Source organism: Herpailurus yagouaroundi, unplaced genomic scaffold (genome assembly GCF_014898765.1).
Source record: "Herpailurus yagouaroundi ecotype Mexico unplaced genomic scaffold, PumYag 28, whole genome shotgun sequence".
Taxonomy (NCBI): Eukaryota; Metazoa; Chordata; class Mammalia; order Carnivora; family Felidae; genus Herpailurus; species Herpailurus yagouaroundi.
The window spans coordinates 110,713,244-110,736,439 of NW_024412376.1; the positions used below are offsets into that span (position 1 = coordinate 110,713,244).

The following is a 23,196-nucleotide window of genomic DNA, read 5'->3' on the forward strand; positions in this document are numbered from 1 at the left end:
AGTCCCACATTGGGCTCTGAGCTGGCAGCATGGAACCTGCTTGGGATTCTCTGTCTCCCTCTCTCTCTATCCCTCTCCTACTCGTGCTATCTGTCTGTCTCAAAATAAATAAATATGCAATGGAATATTACTTGGCAATGAGAAAGAATGAAATCCTGTCATTTGCAACGACATCGATAAAACTGGAGGGTATTATGCTAAGTGAAATAAGTCAGTCAGAGAAAACAGATATCATACGATTTCACTCATAAGTGGGATTTGAGAAACTTAACAGAAGACCATGGGGGAAGGGAGGGGAAAAAACAGTTTCAAACAGACAGGGAGGCAAACCATAAGAGACTCTTAAATACAGAGAATTAACTGAGGTTTGATGTGGGGGGAGGGGAGGGGAGAAAATGGGTGATGGGCACTTGTTCGGATGAGCCCTGGGTGTTGTATGTAAGTGATGAATCATGGGAATCTACTCCTGAAGCCAAGAGCACACTATATACACTGTAAGTTAGCTAACTTGATGATAAATTATATTAAGAAAAAAAATTTTTTTAAAGACTGAATGAATGAATGAATGAATGAATGAATAAATAAATAAATAAATAAATAAATAAATAAATAAATAAATGCTAGACCATTAGGGTGCCTGGGTGGCTCAGTCAGTTAAGCATCCAGCTCTTGATTTTGGCTCACAGTTCATGAGATCAAACTCCACATTAGGCTCTGTGCTGACGGTGTGGAGCCTGCTTGGGATTCCCTCCCTCTCTCTCTCTCTCTCTCTCTCTCTGCCCCTCCTCAGCTCGTGCTCTCTCTCTCTCAAAATAAATAAACAAAATTTTTTTTTAACAGCTAAAACATAAAGAGAGAGAAAAGCTAACAAGGACAAGAACAGGGTGAACATTCCAGGAAGACAGGACTATATTGTGCAAAGGCCCCCCGAGGCATAAAAGGTTTGGGCACCAGGGAACTGAAAAATCAGTGTGGCTGAAGTAAAGTGAGCAAGATGAGAATGACCCATAACAGGACTGGTGAGATGCTGGGGCCATGATGCCCAATCAAGATTTTATTCTAAGGACAACAGGAAATTTTCAGTGGAGGAGAGGAGCAGCATAACGCAGTTCACACTTTATGACGATCATTGTCGCCTCTGTGAGGAAAAAGACTTGAAAACGAGCTTGTCGCAATGGTCTAAGCAAGAGAGGATGATTCCCTCCACCAGAATGCAGCAGTTAAACCGAAAAGGAGTAGACAGATTCAGATCTATTTTAGACGTAGAACCAATAAAAGTCACTGATGGATTGTATATAAGGGTGTCAGCAAGGAAAGAATCAGAGAGGATTCTCATTGAGTTACTCCATTTATAACTTTCCCAGAAGTTACAGGCATCACCTGACAGAAAGTCAGGCTCATGCAGGAATCTGATCTACGGGACACGGTATGTCCATATGCGTAAGTAACTCAAACACCCTGACCCAAGAATAACAGAAACCGTGTGTGGTTGTTCTTGAGACACAATAACGGTATACTAGGCAGATATTTCAGTGAATTTTCCCATGAGAATTTTGTTGTTATGCTGGTGCCAGAGCCCCATAGCTTCCCCCAAAAACTTAAGGTTAAATGCCTTTCTATACGTGGGTGCACCAGTTCTGACTTACATACAAGTGCTCCAGAGAAAACCAATTCATCTAGTCCCCATGACAAGCAGCAGAGAAATTACAAATTTCTAAGAGGACCTTCATGTCAAATTGGATGACTCATGTCAAATACATCAAGGGATATTACAGCATAATTTATTGGCTAACAAGAAAATAACTACAAAAGACACATTTACAAATAATTTTCTTATGATCATTGAACAAGTGGGTCCTTAAAAATAGTCTCTCCATATGATCCCTTCAGAAACTGGGTATACAAAACAATGCAGTACCCCACAAGGAGGAGACCTCTGAGGGTAAAGAGAATGGACTGCCTTGTTTATTTTACATACTGTGCTCAAACTGGTTCCCAAATGCCACAGAAAGCAACTGCCCCCTTCCCCCCACCCCACCCCACCCCAACTGTGGTCGATGCACATTCAGTCTCACTACCTTTCTGATTTGTTCGTTCCCTGTTACCACTTGAAGGTTACTGGCATTGTTTCTGTTGCCCTTCCTAAATAGCTGGTACATAATTATCTCAAAATCCCTCAGCGCATTTGTCTAGGTGGGCATTTTTCCCTTTTTAGTATTTATAGTGATGATGCGCTCCTTTTCATAAATTGCAAAATGGGAGATGACTTAGAGACAGGGAAGAAGGGAGATATCGATCTCTCTCCTTTCTCTCTCTCTCTCTCTCTCTCTCTCTCTCTCTCTCTCTCTCTCTCTGTCTCTCTCTCTGTGTCTCTCTCTATCTCTCTCTTTCTCTCTCACGCACACACACATGCACGGGGGAGAGAACCTCGGGTTCTGGCACAGGCTTCATCAAAACAGATAGCAAGCACAGATACACAGTAGCAATTTATTTGGAGAAGGGTGTTGTCTTTTGTTCCTGCAGACTATTCACTGTGACCTTTTTTATCTGCATTTCAAGGACATTGCTTGAAACAGACCCCATTATTTTAGTCCGAATAGTAAGGACTCCTTTCAGAAAGGCTTTCCCCCCAACATTCTAATGAAAAGCACAGAATTCTTATCTCCTGCCCGTTGGTCCTTTCTGTCTTACATTTATTCTAATACCTTTAAGTTTCAATTTTATGGTCTATCTCCAAGCTTTCCTGCAACCTTTGCTCTCTAGTTTGGTGGTCCATCTGTACTGCCTCTTTTAGGATAGTACCTCACTAGCTTCTAAGCCACCTGCTCAGTTTCAGTGGTGAGACTGTAAGAGATTCACAGATTCCCATCACTACACTTCACACCCTCTTTAATTTAACTCTGTAAATTCACTTTTCAACACTCCCAAGCTGTTAATTCTAATTTGGCCTCTCATCACCTGCAATGACTGAACTGGAGCTTTATCTGTGCCACCCATAATGCATTTTATTACAGGTTCCATATTTCTGCAACTGTAGCAAAAAGATGAAGAGTGTACAGAGCTCTGCCAACATACAAAGCTGTCACTATGTAGCTCCTGTTGGAGGATCTGCCAAAATTGGAATGTGTTTCTATCGCTTCTCCCTTCTACTGCACATATTCGTTCTCGCTTCAGCCACAAAGTTCCCCAGATAGCCAAATATCCTCCACATCAGAAGAAGCAAAAGCATATACCTAAACACACCGTCTACCGTATCAGTTGAATCTATGGGTGTTCTCTGACCTCCTACTACCCTGTTCTTAATAACACTTCCATCCAATGTATGATATTTAATATGTTCGATGCTTTCAGAACCATATTACTCTACACTCTTCTCTCCCTTATGGGATATTTTTCTACTTTTCCTTTCTAAATCATCAACCTGGCCCACAGCCTGGTTAAATGTCATCTATAACGCCATCAATGTCGTATACATATATATATATGATATATGATATATGATATGATATATATGATAGTTTATGTTTTTTTATATATATATACGTAAGATATATTTTTTTTCTTCTTGACCTACTGTCTCAATAGAACCTATTTCTAAGCAAAAGCAATCTAAAAATGCCTTTGAGTCTTCCAGTGACTACTGATCACTGTAGTTAAATACCATGTATAACACTCTGCCCTCTTTCACTAGTCAAAATCTAGACTATCCAGGCGTGCCTAAACTTTGTCAGATCTTTTCAAGAATCTTACCAGACCTCCTCCTAGAACAACCTGCTAGGACAAGAAAAGACTCTCCATAGACATTATCCTTTAGAGACCATCCCAGTAGGATTTTGTCCCTCCCCATTAGCCACAAGATCCTACAAAGTGTCTTTCCTGAGGACGTGGGATGGAGGCAGAGAAAAGAACCAATACCCAGGGAGTACTCACTGAGAGGTTTGAGGATGCTGCTGCTGGTTTCATCTGCATTTTCCACATCTGACTTATCAGAGTAGTTCTCAGAGATTCTTTCTTTTTCCTTCTTTTCTTTGTGCCCTGTCTTTCTCTTGTGGCGTCTCCTTCTCCTGTAGCTCTTCGGCACATGGACCCCAATGTAGATGGTGTGGTGGCCTAAGAAAGGTACACAGATCATTAGTCATTTCAAATCACATTCTCTGCTGCATATAAATTTCACAAGCTCCTCAGGTCAGAAGAAAATGTCTACGAATTCATTACCATTTTACATTTGACAAACTGGAAAGATAAAATCTCTTCCCAATTTTCCGTGACCGAGAGTGTAATTCAACCTGTTGGCTGGCATTAGGATTCTGGGAGGGTATGCTCCAGTTATATCCGGATAGAGAACTTTTCTCTAGGGAAACCAAAAAATGCCAAGCCAGAAATCAAGAACCCTTGATTCTGGTCAAACCTCCATCTTCAATTAGCTATTTGACCTTGAGCACGTCCCTTAACCATTCTGGGCCTCAATCTCATCATTCATATAACAAGATGCTTACTACATTGGGTGATCCCTGGAGGCCTTCCCAGTTCTAACCTTCCACGAGTCTGTGATTATACTAAACAGAGTGCTTAAAAAGGAGGTCTTAGAGCAGCAAAAAAAAAAAAAAAATAATAAAGATCTAACTCAAAGTTCAAGAAGTCATTCTACTGGAGATAAGCTTTTGCATTAAAACTTTTTTTTTTTTTTTTTTTTTTTTTTTTACGAAATCAGCAGAATAGAGACTTAGAACTGGGACAAATTGAGAAAAAATAAGACCTACTTGGAGAGAAGATTTCAGAAATACTCAAATGTTCACACTAGGAAACAGCTAAAATGAATGTCCGTTACAGTGCCATTCTCGTTTTTCTTTTTTCGTTTCCCAAAGTTTCTAAAAACTGGTTGTTGCAATGATAAAAATAAACCCAGCCCAGCAAAAACTGCCTTGAAGAGAAGGGCATGAGGAAAAAAGATTGTGAAATGCTTTTAGTTCTCTGGATGGAAGAAGCTGAAAAACTGACAAGTGGTATTATTCTTACAAAATCTGATAAGACAGGAAGAAAAAAGGAACTCAAAGCTCCACATCTTTTTTTTTTTTTTTAATTGGGAAACTTACTTTCACTTTATTACAGCACAACTTCTGAATGTGGGAACCACTATCTCAGAAGTAATGTGAAAACATTTTTTCTTTTTGAACTGCAAATTAGATGAGATTATATCATCTTCCCCATCTCCTTTCCCATTCTGGAATTATTCCTGGATGACCACTTTACCGTGCCCCAGATGATATCACAACCTAACATGCAACACGTGTACGCGCACGATGTCTCACGTAAATGGCTGTGAGTCACTTTCCACAGTCACTCACCAGGCATATCTAAAAACACTATAATTCACAGGGGTGTTCCCTTAAATTGGAAGGATTAAAACAATTGTATGCTCCTTTAGGAAGGAGCCTCCAACTAAGGAATGCAGATCCCTAACTGAATGGGTTAGGATTCCAAAAAAATCTGGTATTTGGAATGAGGTTGGAGGCATCTATATAAAGTGTGAAACTCCCCCCTCCCGACACACGTAGACACACGCACACACACACCAACTCAACTATTACAAAGCACAGTGAAATGCTCCTCACAGACTGAGTGCCAATGAGAAATTTATCGTGTCTAACCATTTGCAAGCAAATTGTTCTCATGGGAAAGCTATATTATACTAGGAAGTAGGAAATGTCTCAGAAACAATGTGAATTAAGAAACAGTGTCAATTGTTTCCTGTGCTCCAGTCACTAAGGGAGTCCTGCAGCTTTATCTCAAGGCACACAATATACGTAAGCAAAGCCAACCAAATTCTTTAGTGAATCAAACACTGAAAGGTTGGTCACTTTCATTCAGGAATTAGGAAAACATCATGAAAAAAAATTAAAAAGCTGGAAAATTTTTAAACCTGTCACATTAAATATTTTCTACATCTTATTAAATAATGGCAACCAAGCAAAAAAAAAAGTGACAGGTTAGTTACATCAGTCATATAGATGTTACACAGGAAGATTTTTTACTGTATTTACCCAAATCTACACAGTACCTTTGATAAGTCATTAAAAAGACAGTTTAAAGTGTGTTGGGGGGGGGGGATGGGCTAAACAGGTAATAGGCATTAAGGAGGACGCTTGTTAGGATGAGCACTGGGTGTTATATGTAAATGATGAATCACTAAATTCTATTCCGGAAACCAATACTCCACAGTATGTTAAATAACTTCAACTTAAATAAATAATTTTTTAAAAAATAATTAAAAAAATAATAAAAGACAGCTTATATGGGCTGACAGGATTTTAAGGTAAGATTTCTAGAAACTCTTGTCATTGTCAACCTAAGCAAAGAGGGTGATTCAGAGAGTGAGCTCGCAAAGCCCACAGACAGGAACATACCTTACCTTCTGGGACCTAACTGAAGTTGCAGCCCCACAAAAACAGTACCATTTTATTCACATCATGATCACATGCCTCCCCCTGCCTTAGGAAGAAGATTCAGCTTCTGTCTCCTCCAGCTCCTGCCTCAGATGTTTCCCATCCACACACACCCCACACTTCATCACACACTTTCACACAGGTGGGGAAGCTTGCAGATATGATACCGCTTTCTGCAGCCCAGATATCGAGCAGAAATATGGTTCCTTGCAAGACACTCCAAGTTTCAGACATTTTTATCAGCTTTATTGAGGTATAATTTAATTTACACTACTGAGGTGCAATTCACTCATTTTAAGGGTGTAACCCAAAGATTTTTAGTATATTCACAGAGTTCTGCAACCATCACCTTAATCAACTTTAGAACATTGCCACCAACCCAAAAAGATCCCTTGTGCACATGTGTAGTACTGCACTCTCTGTACCTACGTCCATCTCAAACAACCACTCTTAAGCATTTTTGATACTTTCAGTGATGGCCTCTGGGAAGCTACAATTCGCTGGTACCCACACAGCCATGAACTTTTTGTGGGGATCCTTACGCTACAGTAGAATGAAATATTCCCTGAGGAAACAAGATACTACCTCCCGAGAGTCATGAGGAAATCATGACACTGAGCAAAAATTCAAAGCATGCTCCTTTTTCTTCTCACACATTACCGGTAACTAAATTTTCCTTTTCTGTCTTGTGTTCAGATAGAAGAGAAGGAACACGGTCCTAAGGTTCAATAAACCTTTAGGAACCTGGGGACAGTGCTTGTGTTTCACCCATTACTTCTCAGTTGCTCTACACTTCAACTTCTTTGCCCAGGGGAAGAGAGCAAGACAACTTCACCTTGGAAAGTGAGCATAAGGCATGCTTTCTCAAGGTGATAACCAAATATTTCATAAGTTGTACACGCCAAGTTACAAAAATACCGAAAGTAAAATGAGCTCAAATGGAAGCATTCTTGCTGCTCCCACAGAACACCTGTCTTCAGGATCAACAGACGCAGAATTAATGAAAATATACTACTGTTGATAAGAATCTCATGGGTGGATTTTGATATTTATTTTCAATAAAATATCTTTACCTGCCTCAGAGATGTGTCATGAAGATTGATGCCTATTTTTAACACTAGAACTCATAAAATGACAGCAAGCACTTCGGAAATATACAAAGGTTGAGGGTGTAGTATTATTTTACACATAAAATAAAAAATGAGAAACGTGACAGACAAGCTTTTCAATCCAGCAAGGGTCTACAAAACCGTAGATGCTGAAAGAATCAGGGAGAGTTACCAGCTTAACTTGTAAGAGAATTTTAGACTCAAAAATAAGATAAAAGATAAGGTAAGATGAGATAAAAGACCTCTCAGCTAGAAATTTCACCAAAAACTGCTTCCCAAGTTTCACCAAAAACTTCTTTCCAAAGGAGAAGCAACATTTTTTCTAAAATAGCTAGAATTCATAAAAGGTGACTGTCTCGACTACACTCAAATAGAAAAAAAAAATTTACGGTGACTGTTTTAAATATTATTAAAATAAAGTTTGCATTTTTGCTACTAAAATCGTATCAAGCAAAACTACTGGAATCTACATTTGACAGTGTTCATTTAGGTGTGAGTCAAAGGGCACCGAGTCCTTGATTTGGCAGTGGCCTCAGTATCATGTGTTAAAATAAATACCCTGCATGCCTTTCTCTGACAGATGGTGTAAGTTCCCAACAAACTCCAAATGTCTTGAGAATATCTCACAATTCATGCCACAGCCAGTACTACTGGGAAGAAAGCATGGCTTTCCTGGTTATCTCCGAAGGTCAGAAATTATCACCAAGTGAGGCTGGCCTCTTCCCATCCTCACCTGCTCCACCTTGGCTGAAAGCAGTACTGTGATTCTATCATGTCCAATTCTTCCAATTCCTAAGATATTTCTAAACTAATGTCATTGATAGTTGCTATCCTGTTTTCAGACCAACAGAAAACTTTCACACCTGGAAACTCTGTAGTCATTCAAGTTAAGAGGCTGTCACAGATACTCACTGTGCTACCAAGGATGATTAGGATTTTGTAGAATTAAACCCATCAAACCAGAAGAAGGTTTTACACCAGCCAAACTCAAAATTGTACAAAAACGCTGGACAGTGAAACCACATATACCTCTATATGCACGATAGACCTATTAGCTCCTGTAGGAAACATATTACTGTTCTTACTGTACATACAGATGATAGCAACTATTTATTGAGTACTTACAAATGTGCCAGGTTCTGGCTAGGTCGCTGATATCTATTACCTCATGCAATCCTCACAACTGCACGAAGTAAAGACTACTATTATCGTAATTATACAAGCAAAGAAACCAAGGTGCAGGGAAGTCAAGGATACTGTCACCAACAAACTCATAAAAGCACACAGGAGAAACAGCTCTCAAGTGGCAGTAACAAAGATAGCGAGTGCTTCATCACTACTTTGGTGGTGATTTGTTGGTTTGTTTTTTTCTTGGCGGGGGGCAGGGGGACGCTTGTGCTGTATAGTATACAGCATTTATACTATCAGTCTTATAACTGATTACACTTCCTTCCTCGTGTTGGCTGCTAGAAATACAAGAGACAAGTCTCAGGCCAACCAGTGGTGGGCAGAGTTTTGAGATGTGCATTTTATACACTAATCTCACTCTTCCAGGTTTTCACCCATTATTTTCCCTTCACACTAAACTATTTGGGGAATAAGGAATTATATTAATTTTTTTTTTTTCAATCTGAGATGTCAGTGGTCGGGGAAAAGGATGGCAATGGCTGGGGTGGTTGTGGGGAAGCATAGATTTCTAGGCAAAGATTTAGACCTATAGATTTAGATCTAGCTAAAAAGGATCCCCAGAGGGGCGCCTGGGTGGCGCAGTCGGTTAAGCGTCCGACTTCAGCCAGGTCACGATCTCACGGTCCGTGAGTTCGAGCCCCGCGTCAGGCTCTGGGCGGATGGCTCGGAGCCTGGAGCCTGTTTCTGATTCTGTGTCTCCCTCTCTCTCTGCCCCTCCCCCGTTCATGCTCTGTCTCTCTCTGTCCCAAAAATAAATAAAAAACGTTGAAAAAAAATTTTTTTTAAATAAATAAATAAAAAGGATCCCCAGAGGACAGGTAAAATCTTCGCCATCCCCATCCACCTACATACATATCTAAGGAAACACTGAGGGATGTTTCCATTGTTGCTCTTTCTATAGTCAACCAAATTTCTGTTTTCTCTAGTTGAAAGATTCTACAAAGTCTGGCACTTTGTATCATTCTTCTAGAACTAATCAGCAATATTCCCAAAATATAAGTCAAATATTGCCTTCCCTAGTTTATCTAAAGTAAGCTGGCCTTAAGCCAAGATGCCTAAGACATGTTGTATCTATTGCCAAGAGGGATGTAACAGAGGGAAACAAAATTAAGAGATATTTATTATCTCTATTTTGATTATGGAAAGAAAAGTGTAGAAGAGGAGGCAGAGCCTCTAGATGAGTGACAGATTATAAAAAGATGCTGTAGACTTTACTTCTTAAACCAAAACAAATGTCAAAGATTTTTTAGAAGTAGAGGAATAAGAACCTTAAACAAAATCATAGTATCAAGTTGAGATGCCACAGAGGCTGTGTGTTGACACTTCATATAATAAGAAATATATCAGTGCCTATAAACCTAAACACTTTAATAAATGAAATGCAAATAATTTGTTAGCTTATTACTAACAAACACAGAAGACTGTCCATAAGCAGCTCTAATAAGATATAACCCAAATAACATTGCTACTCAGGCATAAATACCAACTCATGAAAAGAAAACCTGCTTCAAATGGCACGGCATAATTTTGCAGTTAACAGGGGGAAAGTCAGCCTGTGATGAGACGTGTTTGCAAGAGGGTCTGCATTTCAAACATATACCACTACACAGGACAAGAGCTGATTTTCCTTTTTGTATTTTGGATAGGGGTCATTTTTCACATAGAAAAAAAAATAATGCCTACGTTTATTAATAGAAAGTTATATATTACTTACGTATTTATAAATCATTTTGAATGTTGATAAGTAATCTCTTTTAATATTAATGCTACCAATCATATTTAAGATTAGGCATGCAGGCAAATAGTACAAGTGATGTAAAACAGGGAAATACTTTTCTTCCCACTGAACTGCATGGGAATTTTATCCACTGAAAGCCTCCCAGAAATCCTTAGGGCAACCTGAGTTTCCCCAAGCAAGACTGATAAGAAATCTCAGCTTGTTATCTGGTGTTTACTAAGCACCGTGCTTTTAATATTTAATATTTCATGATGATGATGATTATGCTAACAATCTCTAGGCAGGAACAAACAGGTACAGGAAAAAGTCGTGAAGGGGAGTCAAGCTTAGGGTTACTCAGCTAACCTCCTGTCCTTTAGCTGAGTAAACGTCTACACCTGTCTTTTAAGTGTCCATTTCTGGTGAAGTTCTACTTATAGCCTTTAGGTAAAGAGGAGAATTCTAAGAGCACACACTGAGGTTAAGTTTCTCTTACAGTTACCATCACTAATAGCTGATAAGAGGCAAAAACTGACGGGCATTATCAAAAGTTACAAGTAGTGAATATTTTTAAAGACATGTGACTTAATATGTTCAGTGGTCGTCAATTATTTGAAAATAGCTAGGCTAGAACAACCACTTAAAGGTAGTACAGGAACCTATCTTAATAAATAAACAAGACTTAAAGTGCTTCACAATCTCTAAAAAGTTGACTCTCCAAAGTAATTTTAACTTTGCTCTAGCAAAATCTCTCCTCTACTCATCTGTACACACCAAATATAATCTATATTTATATCTATGTCTGTATATCTGTATCTCTATATATCTATATAGATACAGGTGCATATAGATATGCAGAGGTATCTGTATAGACTCCATATATAGGGAGATGCAGAGAGAGAGAGAGAGATCATTTTTATGGACAATCCAAATCAAATGATGTCAATAAATTGTCTCTCACCGCGGATGGTACCCAAGTACACAAAGGTGCCACACAAGTGTGGATCTCCTTCTCCCTTCCCTTTCTGTGAGGGAAAATTCAGAGCACGATTTCCTCACCCTCCCTTGAGCCCTGATAACAACTTGTGAACTCCCTCTGCTCTCTAGCAAAGGCACCCCTGAGCAGGGCAGAAGAGCCAGCTTTAGACCGTCTAACTTGCCCTCCAGTGGGCTGCTTTACTCATTATACAGGGTTTAAATGTTTGACAGAGGGAACACCTTACACAACCTCAATCTTCCCTCACGCTGCCCAGAAACACGTGTCTGGCAATCTCCACCCTGCTCTGGGTAGAGTTTCATCCAGAGCTTTCACACAGTGAGTGCCAACCCCCAGGAGCTGTTATCCTTTTACTTGACTGAGCAGAATAGATTGGAACCAAAAGGCCTGGGAAGGCCCGTGCCAGGTGGGGCAGTGCTAAGAGTGAAGAAGAATCACCCAACAGGAAAGATGAACACTCCACTCATCCTGACACCCCAGAACCCCCAAAAGAGGCTGGTGAATTTTAATGTGCACTACACATGCTGTCAGATAAGATCCACCTGTGATCCAAACACTGAGAACTGACAGTTTCCATTATTTCTCTTATGGTCACCATTTGCACAACTGAATGGGAAGCAGGGTTGGGAGAGAGAAAACAATGGCTAATCCAATGGTCACTGATAACTGGATTTGCAATTGCAGCCAGAGAGGCAGCTTAGAGAGACACATAAATGCACACATTCACACTCTCATCCTACCCACATTGTCCATCTCCAACTCTATTATGGGTTCCCTTTTAGCACTGGCCTAAGCCCCGGCTGGGTAATAGGAAGAATAGTCTTTAGTTGCTATAGACAGATAATCCACCATATAGTTAATGCACTCATGGCTAATCAGGTATTAAATATTTAATATTAGTTCACATAATTCCCTCCTCTCACATACCTCTCACATAGGTAAATGAGATAGGGACAATGCCATAGGACTAAAACAATAACCAAGAAGTAGGAAAAATGCCCCGAGAGACTTAAATAGCCTGAATAAGGCCAACTGCAGAATCTTCCTGGCTATGGTTCTCCTCACCCTCCCAGAAAAGAGAAGGACAACATTCAGACATAGCACCATGTAATCATACTTTTAGAGTTGAAATAACCTTAAAACATTACATGATTCAACCTTTTCATTTACCAGTGAGCCAACTGAAGCCAAAAGCCAGTGAATAACATAGAGACTGGGACTCTTGGTGCTCCCAGACATAGAAGGTTTCCTTGCCCACTTGCCCACTTTCCCACTAGTACTGCCATGGTACCAGCCCACCACTGCCATCCCTCCCGTCTTCCACTGTCTTCAAAACACAGAAGAAGAAAAAAAATTCGTCCTTTCAAGTTTGTAATTACCTAGAAGGAAAAAGGGGCTTAGGAATTCTCTGAAAATGGTTCTTATAGAATGACCAGTTTAAATACACAACCCTTAGCTCCATAAAGTGCCCCAAATATGAAAATGTTCTGCCTGTGACCTCTGTCCTCCACTGATCACCAATGGTCACTTTGAGAAACGGCAAAAAACTTTTTGTCTTTCCCTCTATGTCCTCCATTACACTTAACCAATTAAAATATTTAAAACGGTTACAGAATTTTTAGAGCTAAAAAAAAAAAAGCATCTTAAAGAAAATACAGCTCGACATTCTCACCTTACAGATGGATACACGAGCCTGGAGAGGTTAAAGTGATTTGCTTGTGGCAACACTGACAGTACTGTATTAACAGGGACAAGGACCTAGACTTTCTCAGGGCAGTGCTCATCCCAAGGACGAAGACCTTATGAAAAGCAGAGGCCAGCCAGGCTGTGTCTTCTTTCTCTCTCGCCTTTTCATAAGCTCCTCCCATCGCTTCTTGGCCTTTTGGCTAAGGTCAAGTGTGAAGCTCTTCCAACACCTTTCATTCTTCTCCTCTGTTCTTTCCACCTCCTATTCTCCCAGGTGCTTCTTCTCGTTCTCAGCCATCTCCCTTTCCAAACTCCTTTCTGGCTGCAGAGGGAACAGACCTCATGCCTCCACAGAATGGCACATGAATTTCCCAAATTGCTCACAGCAGAAATCCAGAAGCAATCGCTCCCATGTACCCTTATGTCTCTCCACATGTCCTGCCAGTCCAACCCAGGTGTCTCTTTTGTCTCCACTCTAGTATAACTGAAAAATCACCTCTCAGTTGAATCTCAGCAACAGTCTCCCACATTCATCTTTGTCCTCCTGGGATGTTCTCTCCATCTATCAGCAAAAGGGATCTTTTCTAAAAAATGCAAATTTGGGGGGGCGCCTGGGTGGCTCAGTCGGTTAAGCATCAGATTTCAGCTCAGGCCATGATCTCGAGGTTTGTGAGTTCGAGCCCTGCGTCAGGCTCTGTGCTGATGGCTGAGAGCCTGCAGCCTGCTTCAAAATCTGTGTCTTCCTCTCTCTCTGCCTGTCCCCTGCTCGCTCTGTCTCTCTCTCTCTCTCTCTTTCTCTCTCAAAAAAAATAAATAAACATTAAAAAAAAACTTAATGTAAATTTTGTCTGGTTACTTTCCTGCTTAAAACTCTTCTGCAATGGCTCCCCAGTGCATACTCAATAAAATCCTAAATCTTTAGCATAGCATAAAAGGCCATGAATCATCAGGGTCTTACCTACCTCAGGCCACGTTCGCTCTGTTCACATGGTCCAGCCTCAATGTTCTCATTTCCACTTCTCAAATAGGCCTATCTCTTTCTCGCCTTTGGGCCTTCACACACACCTGCCTTTGATGTTTCCATCATTCTTGCCCTAGATGGTCCCTGTGCATGCTTTAGAGTTCAACTTCATGTCACTCTATGGGAAATATATACCCGTTTCCCACCGAAACTCACCCACATACATGATCCCCTCTCTACATTATCACACCAACAACCTCGTCCTTAAATAATGACTGGTTTATTTGATCATACATTCATTGTGGCCTGCACTGGAATATGTTATGGCATTCAATGATACATGTGAGCCCAGAAAAGCAACATATCAGAATTTATATCTGCAACTGTTCTTAGCATTTTGATAAGCTTAAAGAAAAACAAAGCGCTGTGCATCAGTTAAAGCTAATAAGAAGAGTTAACACAGATACTAATCAACTAATTTGTTGATTACTGGATATCAGTATTAGCTCCAGTCTGAAAGCATTCTGCAGTCACAGCAATCGCTGGCAATAAATTACAGGCAGGGAGTATATCCAAGGGAGGCAGTATCTTAAATTTACTGGGTTCATCCTGGGGACTTCAAATTAGTTTACTAGTACTCTTAGCAAAACTAGGAGACAGGGAGGCACAAATGCTATTTCTCTGTGGAAGAAAACTGAGGTTCATAAATTAAGTAATTTGTCGATGGCTTACTGCCAATACCACAGTATTTTTCAGGTATTACCCAAGAAACCTCAGAGCATCTCTGGTAGGGAGATGAGAAGATAGGTCATTAACTGCACTTTGCATAAAGGAAATGTAACCACATAAGCATGATTGGCCTCATGTCACCCACAAAGGCAGGGCAGAGCCGGAAATAGAAATAGGTTCTGAGACTCCTGGTTCTCGACTATGTTCTCTAACCCACGGCATAGACTGGATAAAAGTACCTGAACAATCAGATACTGATCTAATTTGCCAAATACATGTATCCATTGGATTCAATTATAAGCTTTCATTCCACACCCCAGACATTGTCTCTATTTTTCAGTAGGGACAGAATTACCTGTTGAAAATTTAATAATCAGCTGGAGGTGGGGTGGCGATTTAACAAAACTACAAATGTGCAGTTCCGGCCCTCTAAAGCTGATATGTTGGCAAATATCACTAAAATTCAAAACCTATTTTTGCAGAAGTTTTGGCCTGATAAAAGTTATTGAGCATTCCACCATGAAAAGAGTCAGTAAAACAATGTCTCAAGAGGCTGAAGTAGAGTCTATTCTCCTTTCAAAGTCAGCAGACTATAAAGAAAGGTGAACACGTTGGATGCAGCACTGCCTTCTAATTCTAACTCCAGGGAAAGGTAAAAACAATTAACCAGATTGAAAAGCTTTTGCAGCTCTTCAGAGAAGGGAGTTATTTAAGTCACCTATACTGCTGATTCAATGGATATCACTCACCACGCTCCCTACCTTCACCTTCATCCCACCAGGCAATCAGCAGCCTCAGGGGCACAGTGTTTGGAACCTCCTGTGAGCTCCTGTCATGGCAGGTTCTCACCTCAGTCCCCTAAATGCTAGCAGCCAAAAAAGCAAAATAAAATTTAAAAAAATAAAACAAAACCCCACCAGCAAGCTCACCACAGCAACAAGAAAGCCTCAACTGAGCCTTACTCAGCTTTATTCTAATCTTCCTCTATTCTCTCTCATCAGACCCAATTCTCAATTCCCCGAGTGATTCTGCATTTTGTGATGACAAAAATGGGGAGATACTTAGCTCAGGTTTATTTCTATACTATTGCATAATCTCATTTAATTGGCACCTAAATTATATAATAACCAACAAAGAACATGATTATTCTAGTCTATGCTGGGTGGGGAGGAGGAATATATACATCTCATATAAGATGTGTTTATTTATGTACATATATATTTACATATATATACAACTGACCCCTGAATCCTCTTCATTGGTGGGAAAGTGCCATACACTTAAATCTTTTCCAAAAGAAGCACTTTTACAGGCTTTATTAGACAACAGCCACACACTTGTATTTTACTCTGTATACAATCATGGAAGACAATTTAACAAATTGGGGGCAATATGGATTAGAGCAGTGTGATTACGAAAATTAGACCTCGTGCCCAGAGCTTAAAGGCAACCAGAATGAGTCCAAAGAGAAATAGACAGCAGGCCTTGGGAAACTTCACTTGACCATTCTACTTGCCTTTTCCAACACAAGATGCAAGTGTGGTTAGGAAGGCAAAGGATAGCTGTTGGTAAAAATGAATTAAGCAAATAAAAAACATTTAAGCCAGTTAGAATTTTTTGGAATGATAATAATCACAGAAAATTATTGGTGAAATTGTATCAATCAGAAAGACAAAGTACAGAAAGTGATTCCGTATAAAGCACCCCTATCTCCAATGCCAGGTACAGCAGCAACGTAATTTCTGACAATTATTGCAACGCTTCTTTGGTAAATGGCATGTTCTATTATTCTCATTTTACAGAGCAAGAAACCCAAAATCCAAACTGCAATTTGCTTCCTTCACTTATGCAATGATTCAGCAATAGATCAGGCAAAAGTTTTAAAACTTTTATTCCCAAACTGATGCTGAGCCACCACGTTTCAACAACTTTAGCAAGTATTTTAATTTTTAAAAATGAGATAATAAAAAAATACGCCAAACATGTCGCCAAATATCAAACAATATGTTTCATAACTATGACCAGATAAAAAGCTTCTAAAACAAAAATCTATAGACAAAATAGCTGCAAGAACATTATTTTGGAATTTCTGGATCCTTGCAGAACGCAACCCAAGCACCAAGTTCAATTTTTTATGGTTTACTGTGAAAAAAGAATGTAGACACCTAGGACAGAAAGTGTCCTCATGAGGGCTTTAGCCCAAACTGTACTAACCGGGAAATTCTCTATAATTGGAAAGTTCTGGGAAGGAATGTCTCATTCCAGTTTCAAAACCCATAGAACTACCACTGGATTCCCTTGAAGCTAAAGAACTCTATATGCAAATATTTAACGTCACTGATGTGGCAGGAGGTGTCAAATAGCTCCTGAGCTAAGTGTTGCCTGCTTTAGGGACCCTGGCGGGCTTTCAGCTGAGGCCATGATGGGAAAGAAGCAGGGCACTGCGAAAGGTCTGTGTGAGCACAACCTGCTCTGGGAAACCCACGCTGTTATTCAAGGATCAACCCTTACACACCTCGCCACATTTCTTTAAAGCTCTCTGGTGGGTGGATACAGGTTTCTTTCAAGAAGGCTTTTCCTTCAGCAATAGTCGCCCAAGTGTTTCCTCTGTACACACAGTTTCTGAGCAATAAGAGCGAACAGAGGAGAAGAGGTCAGGAAAATGCAACCGGACACTTACACCCAGTGCTCAGAATAGCCCTAGCTCCAACCTGGCCCCTCCCTTCCCATCCGATAGGTTTTCATTCACTCCTTGGCAATTACGTTTTCAACCATTGTAATTATTAACGAATGTCCACCCAGCCCCACTTTTTCCTTAGGATACTACCTCCTCCAATACACATAAATACGTCATCATGATATCCTCTAGGGAAATAGGGTTAAGTCATTATGATTTCATGTCAGTAAAATGTTGAGATCCTGACCTCCAAAAAGACAATCGTCACCATTTCATCAGTGTAGCCTCGCTCTTCGAAAACCAGAGTGGAAGGAAAGAGAGTAATGCGGACATGTTTCAGGGTCCTCTTTTACTTATGAGTGTGGACATATAAACAATATAAATATGTCAGTGATCTCTGCAAAATCAAATAGCAGTAACAGCAAGGACGGGATCTTTAGAGGCTGTATTGTCTCATTTGATTAAGAGTACTAAGGGAACCAAATTTCTGACTACAAATTTAAAAAAAGACGTTACAGGAGTATATAAAGTAATTCTACCTATGTTTTACGTAGTTTGTATTATATATTCACTTATTCAATTCCTTCTTGTAACAAATATTTAGGAAACATCTACTCTGTCCCAGACCCTGCTCTGCTTTTTTGCTTTTATTTCCCTAAAAATAATCCTCCCTTAAATTCCATGAATCTTTAACAATTCTCTCCTTTAATGTCCATCAGTAGACATGGGAATTTGTAAAATTCTTCTTCCATTTGGACAGATGGGAGCACACTTCCTTCTGGACTTGGTTTTGAACAGAAGAGGAAAACCACCACAATATATCATAACAGCTTTGAGAGCACTGATCACAACTTCAGAAATGGAGACACATTTCAGCCAATATTGTCTTGCTGTATTTTATGCTTCCTGAGTTGCTGGTTAGACCATGTTAAGAAAAGGCCCCTCCTCATAAAGTCAGAGTTGCCAACGCCTGCTGGGAAGTTACCTAGCCCTGCAGAGCCAAGGCCTTATCTCAAAGGATAAGGTGGAGTTTGCTCTTTTCCCCTATTGCAAAATATGAGAATATTAAGTAATCTGTTTATATCATACAGATCCAAAATCTTGGCTGCCTTTTTTAAGGATAAAACATCCATAGGATTTCCTTCTGTTTGGAAAAAGCTACCTGGGACTCTTCAGATCTCAATCCTAGTTCACAGAATAAAATCCGGCAATTTCCCCTAAGTGTGTTCAAAATGAAAACTTAGCGTGTTTGTCCCTCATGGCGAGCGTTTCTGGATCATTCTGGTGATGTCGATTACCAATTTGTCATCTACAGACCAATTCTGTGGAAGTGCCGAGGCTGGAGCTGGAGTCTTTTGGTACAGAAACAAGTATGAGTATCTGATACTATGACATTTTTAAATGAGTATATCCACAGTAACCCTTCTGTGCCAAAAAACGTTAACTTTACAAAACTATACACGCATACATATACACTGATACGCGGTAACCAATGAAAGAACAGATATAAAAGCTTCTCTTTATTTTAAAGATTAAAGTGGTACTTGGTTGCCTTTTTAAAGAGTATCTCTTTAAATAATTAACACAAATGCACACGAAGGAAATTATGTGAAAATGAGGTTTAGGTCTTTAAATATATCCCACTTAAATTCATTATTTAAACAGAGGATGACTCCTCTTCTGACTCACTCTATTCTCAGTGAGCTTTGCAGTTGATGGTGTTCTACTGAGTTTTTAGACCGTGGATGAAGCATCATGCCACCCCCAGAGAGTAAAGTTGAACCAGGTGAACTGAGGGTGTGGTTGGAAGGCTCAGACTGTCGCCCCTTCACAGAACGACAGCAGTAAAAGAACTGCTGAGCTGAATCCAATGATCACAAATTAAGAGACCCTAAGAAGACTTTTAGAAGCACGAACACCTCAAAGTAACGAGAGCTACTGGACCTCAGTCACCTTCATAATCGCTTATTGGGAGCATATCTGATTGGTGCAAATTACTTCAAACAACAAAATTTTAAGTTTCCTTTCGCCAAGTGTGCTGCATTATACTTCAACCATGTTTACCCTAGAAGAGAAATACCTATGTGGATGAAAGGAAACATTTAATAATATAAATGAAAGGTAGGCCCGCTCCTTGCACTTGGGCTTTCTGATGCTCAAAACTGGAGCCCTTACTTCTTCCATAATTGCACCAGAAACTCAACCACTTCAGAACAAAGAGAAAAGTCTGCTTTCCTTCAAATACACCCTTCTCTTTGCAGTTAAAGCTATGAGATGGACTCGTGTCCTTGAGGAAAACAGTCCCTTTCAAACTATGAATCCTCATTAGAGGTCTTGACAGTTTTCATTCCCAACCACTGAGACCATGAATAAGCCATAAAACCCATCCATTTCAACATCTTTATACTTCACCTGGAGTGACTATAAAATCTAAGTGATTCCACTCCCACAAGATGAAGCCAGGTGAGGAAAATGAGAGGGTCAGCTAAGAAGGCACTGAATTAGAAATAAATAGTCCCTAAATGCAGTTTCAAGATTGTACTGTAGAAGAGCCTGCCCTGGTGGATATTCTCCACCAGATAACGACACCATAAGCAACCATCCTTAGAGGGTCTCAAAATTCAGGAACAGGCATCTAGTGAAACATGCCTCAAAAGAAGCATCATCAGCTCAGGCTCCAATCAACATGAAAGATAATCATTAAAACACAAGTCATATCAGAATACAAAAATACACAATATCCATGAGGCAATTTCAATCATCACAAAGCCAAACCATTTTATAGATGTGTCTACCACGCTTTGTTGTCTTTCTGCTTCTTCTCAGAGAAACTTGCCTACAGATCTGTTCATGACGTTTGTGCTTGAAAATCGAGCATTGGGGCGCCTGGGTGGCGCAGTCGGTTAAGCGTCCGACTTCAGCCAGGTCACGATCTCGCGGTCCGTGAGTTCGAGCCCCGCGTCAGGCTCTGGGCTGATGGCTCAGAGCCTGGAGCCTGTTTCCAATTCTGTGTCTCCCTCTCTCTCTGCCCCTCCCCCGTTCATGCTCTCTCTCTCTCTGTCCCAAAAATAAATAAACGTTGAAAAAAAAATTAAAAAAAAAAAAAAAAGAAAAGAAAATCGAGCATAATACTTTGGGAAATAAACTTCTTAGTGAACACCTTAAGAAACCCATGTACAATATCCTATTGCAGTAGAGTGCTGTCAATCCTACAGACCTTATAAACCCAAGAAGTGATTTACACCTCCTGTGAACTTAGCGAGAACATTATTCTCAAGGAAAACACGCACACACGCAGTACATCTCATTCCCAAGCCTTCTCGCTGATTTTTCAACTTTAACTGTCCCGAAAGTATACATTCATTCAATCCTACCATATTTCTTACATTCATATGCTGTAACTTTAAGATTCTTATCTCCTCATTAATACTGGGACAGTGACAGAGTCACCACAACGGAGACTTAACACAGGGGCACAAGAATCTTAAGACAAAAGTTTTACTATTTTGCTCTCACTAACTTGACATTTTCCCACAGTCATGTTGCAAAAGTGCAAGGAACCCATAAAACAATATGAAAGAAAATACTGTCGTTTCCTTTTTCCCAAGTAACTTGGGCATCAAATTCTTATTAGTCAGAGTCGGGAACATAAATGAGGAAAGGAGGGAAATGGGGGGTGAGGAGACCACACAGTCAGAAGAAACTTAGTAAGCAAATGTGAGAAACATCGTAATGACCACACTATTCCAACTATTCCAGGAGGCACAAGAGCATCGCATGCCCAGGACCTGGTCTTCAGTCTGGTTGCAGAATCACTCCAGAACACACAGTATTCTTTTTTCCAACCCCCCCACCCCCACCCCACTGGTCCAAGTTTTGGGTTAGGCATTAAATGTTTACCAAATGGTACCAATCAGACTACAGTTTCCAAAACACATATGAATTGTCTCTCAGGTGATTCTAAAGGGCAGAATTTATGACATAGTTCACTTGCAAGTTTCATTTAACTTTAGGAATACTGTCTACAACTCTGATTATTTTTTTAAATCTCTTTGTAAATATTTATAGTACCTTGTATATCTGTGATGCCCTCACATTATTACTTGAAAAAATATTAATTAAGCCCTATCTTTTCACTATCAAATAAACAGTATTATTCCCACATTATTGATAAGTCAAAAGACAAGAAAAGAGAGGCACACTAAAAGCATAATAGCACTAACTAAAATTTAACTCTTTTTTTTTTTTTTTTTAACAGACACTGGGAAACATTAACAAAAGAGGTCCTGGAGGTTTTTTAAGTAAAAAACTGTCCATCATTTCCTAACTGAAACTCATCCATGATTACCCCTCTGTCTATCCTCAGTTTACACCCATTTTTGCTGCAACAATGATATCATTCTCCTTCTATAACATCTGTTTCTCTACCCTGCAAGCTTTAGGAAAGAATATTAGAAGATGCTGCCAAATACATTTAGATAAATCTAGCAGCTTCTTTGAATTAGTCATTGCAAGGTGGTAACTATCTGGCGAAACATGTATTTTAGACAGAAAGGCACAGCTACCATAGGCACCTGCTTCAAAAGTAAGACACCCCCCTTTTTTTAACCATGCAGGAACACACTGGTTCAGATTCTAATGGTCCAATGAAGTTCTTAAAATTACTTTCTGTGTTGAGGCAAAATGTGCAGACTAATAAAACTCCATAGAAAAGCTTTCATTTTTAACTTCAAGAATACAAGATCTATGAAATGTATGAATGCTATTATCTACAAAGACACGAGTGTATGAACATATACCTCCCCAGCCCCATGAAGCTCACCTTCTACTTCTTCTTCATCACACACATGTTTAAGGAAGGAGGCTCCTCTGTCCAGGACAGCTTCATCCTCCATCCTATAGTAATAAAAAAGAAAAAAAGAATGCTCAGACTTCTCCTGGAGTGAGCCACTTGAAGTAGCCCAGCTTCTGGGCAGGTTAACCTGCAAGCTGCTGTTCATGTTAACAGGGCAGAGTCACTCTTCCTTTGGTGTCTGCTACTCCTTCACGCAGCTCCTCTTAGCTGGTGCTTGAGAATATGCCGGTCCCACATAGCTTCAGTTCTAACCTTGAGAGGGCACCCACATGGACAGGTGAGAGAAAATCATCTCAATCCCATAGGCTGGATGTTAGGGGTTCTCCCTTTGGGATTTGCAAAAAGGAAAAAAAAAAAAAAAGATGAAAGCAAAAAAAAAAAAAAAAAATACCAAGAGAGGAAGTTTGGTTTGTCTGGAGTGCTCGTGATGATCGTTTGTGGAAATCCAGCTTCAGTGCTTAGCTCTTTAAACACCCACTGCATAAAAATGTATACCCTCACACACACACACACATGCACACCCACCCACACACAGAAAACGACAGGGAGTTAGGCTAGTGCACAGTGGGAGCCTAGCTTCCAGCCAGCCTCTTAATACCAGCACAGCCCAGTATTCTCTGTTGAGTGGCAAGCTTTGAGTCACATGTTGGCCTTACGGAAATCTGACATCTGAGGATTATCCAGCAACCCGGCTTCAGCAACAGTCACATATATATGCCACCCATTCATTCATTTTCCACATTCTTATCACACATCTCTACGTATATCTATCCTGTTAACTCTTCCCTGAAGGGCACAAAGTTCTTCGGTTTATAGCTACATTATGCTGTCCTC

At 40.0% G+C, this 23,196-nt stretch overlaps 1 protein-coding gene across 4 annotated transcripts in view; it reads right to left on the reverse strand.

Annotated features, from left to right (window-relative positions):
- The window catches only part of SLC4A4 (solute carrier family 4 member 4), a 304,579-nt gene extending 281,658 nt beyond the window's left edge, over window positions 1-22,921 (reverse strand). For 2 of the 4 annotated variants that reach the window (XM_040481622.1, XM_040481596.1), the window contains exons 1-3: window positions 22,754-22,920; window positions 22,330-22,403; window positions 3,931-4,110 (exon numbers count right to left, since the gene is read on the reverse strand). In XM_040481622.1, coding sequence (XP_040337556.1) covers window positions 3,931-4,110; window positions 22,330-22,403; window positions 22,754-22,845 — 346 coding nt within the window. In that variant the 5' untranslated portion in view covers window positions 22,846-22,920. Of the gene's footprint in view, window positions 1-3,930; window positions 4,111-22,329; window positions 22,404-22,753 lie in introns of all 4 variants that reach the window. The other 2 variants (XM_040481605.1, XM_040481613.1) reach the window with 2 other exon arrangements.
- Window positions 22,922-23,196: the final 275 nt, after the last annotated feature.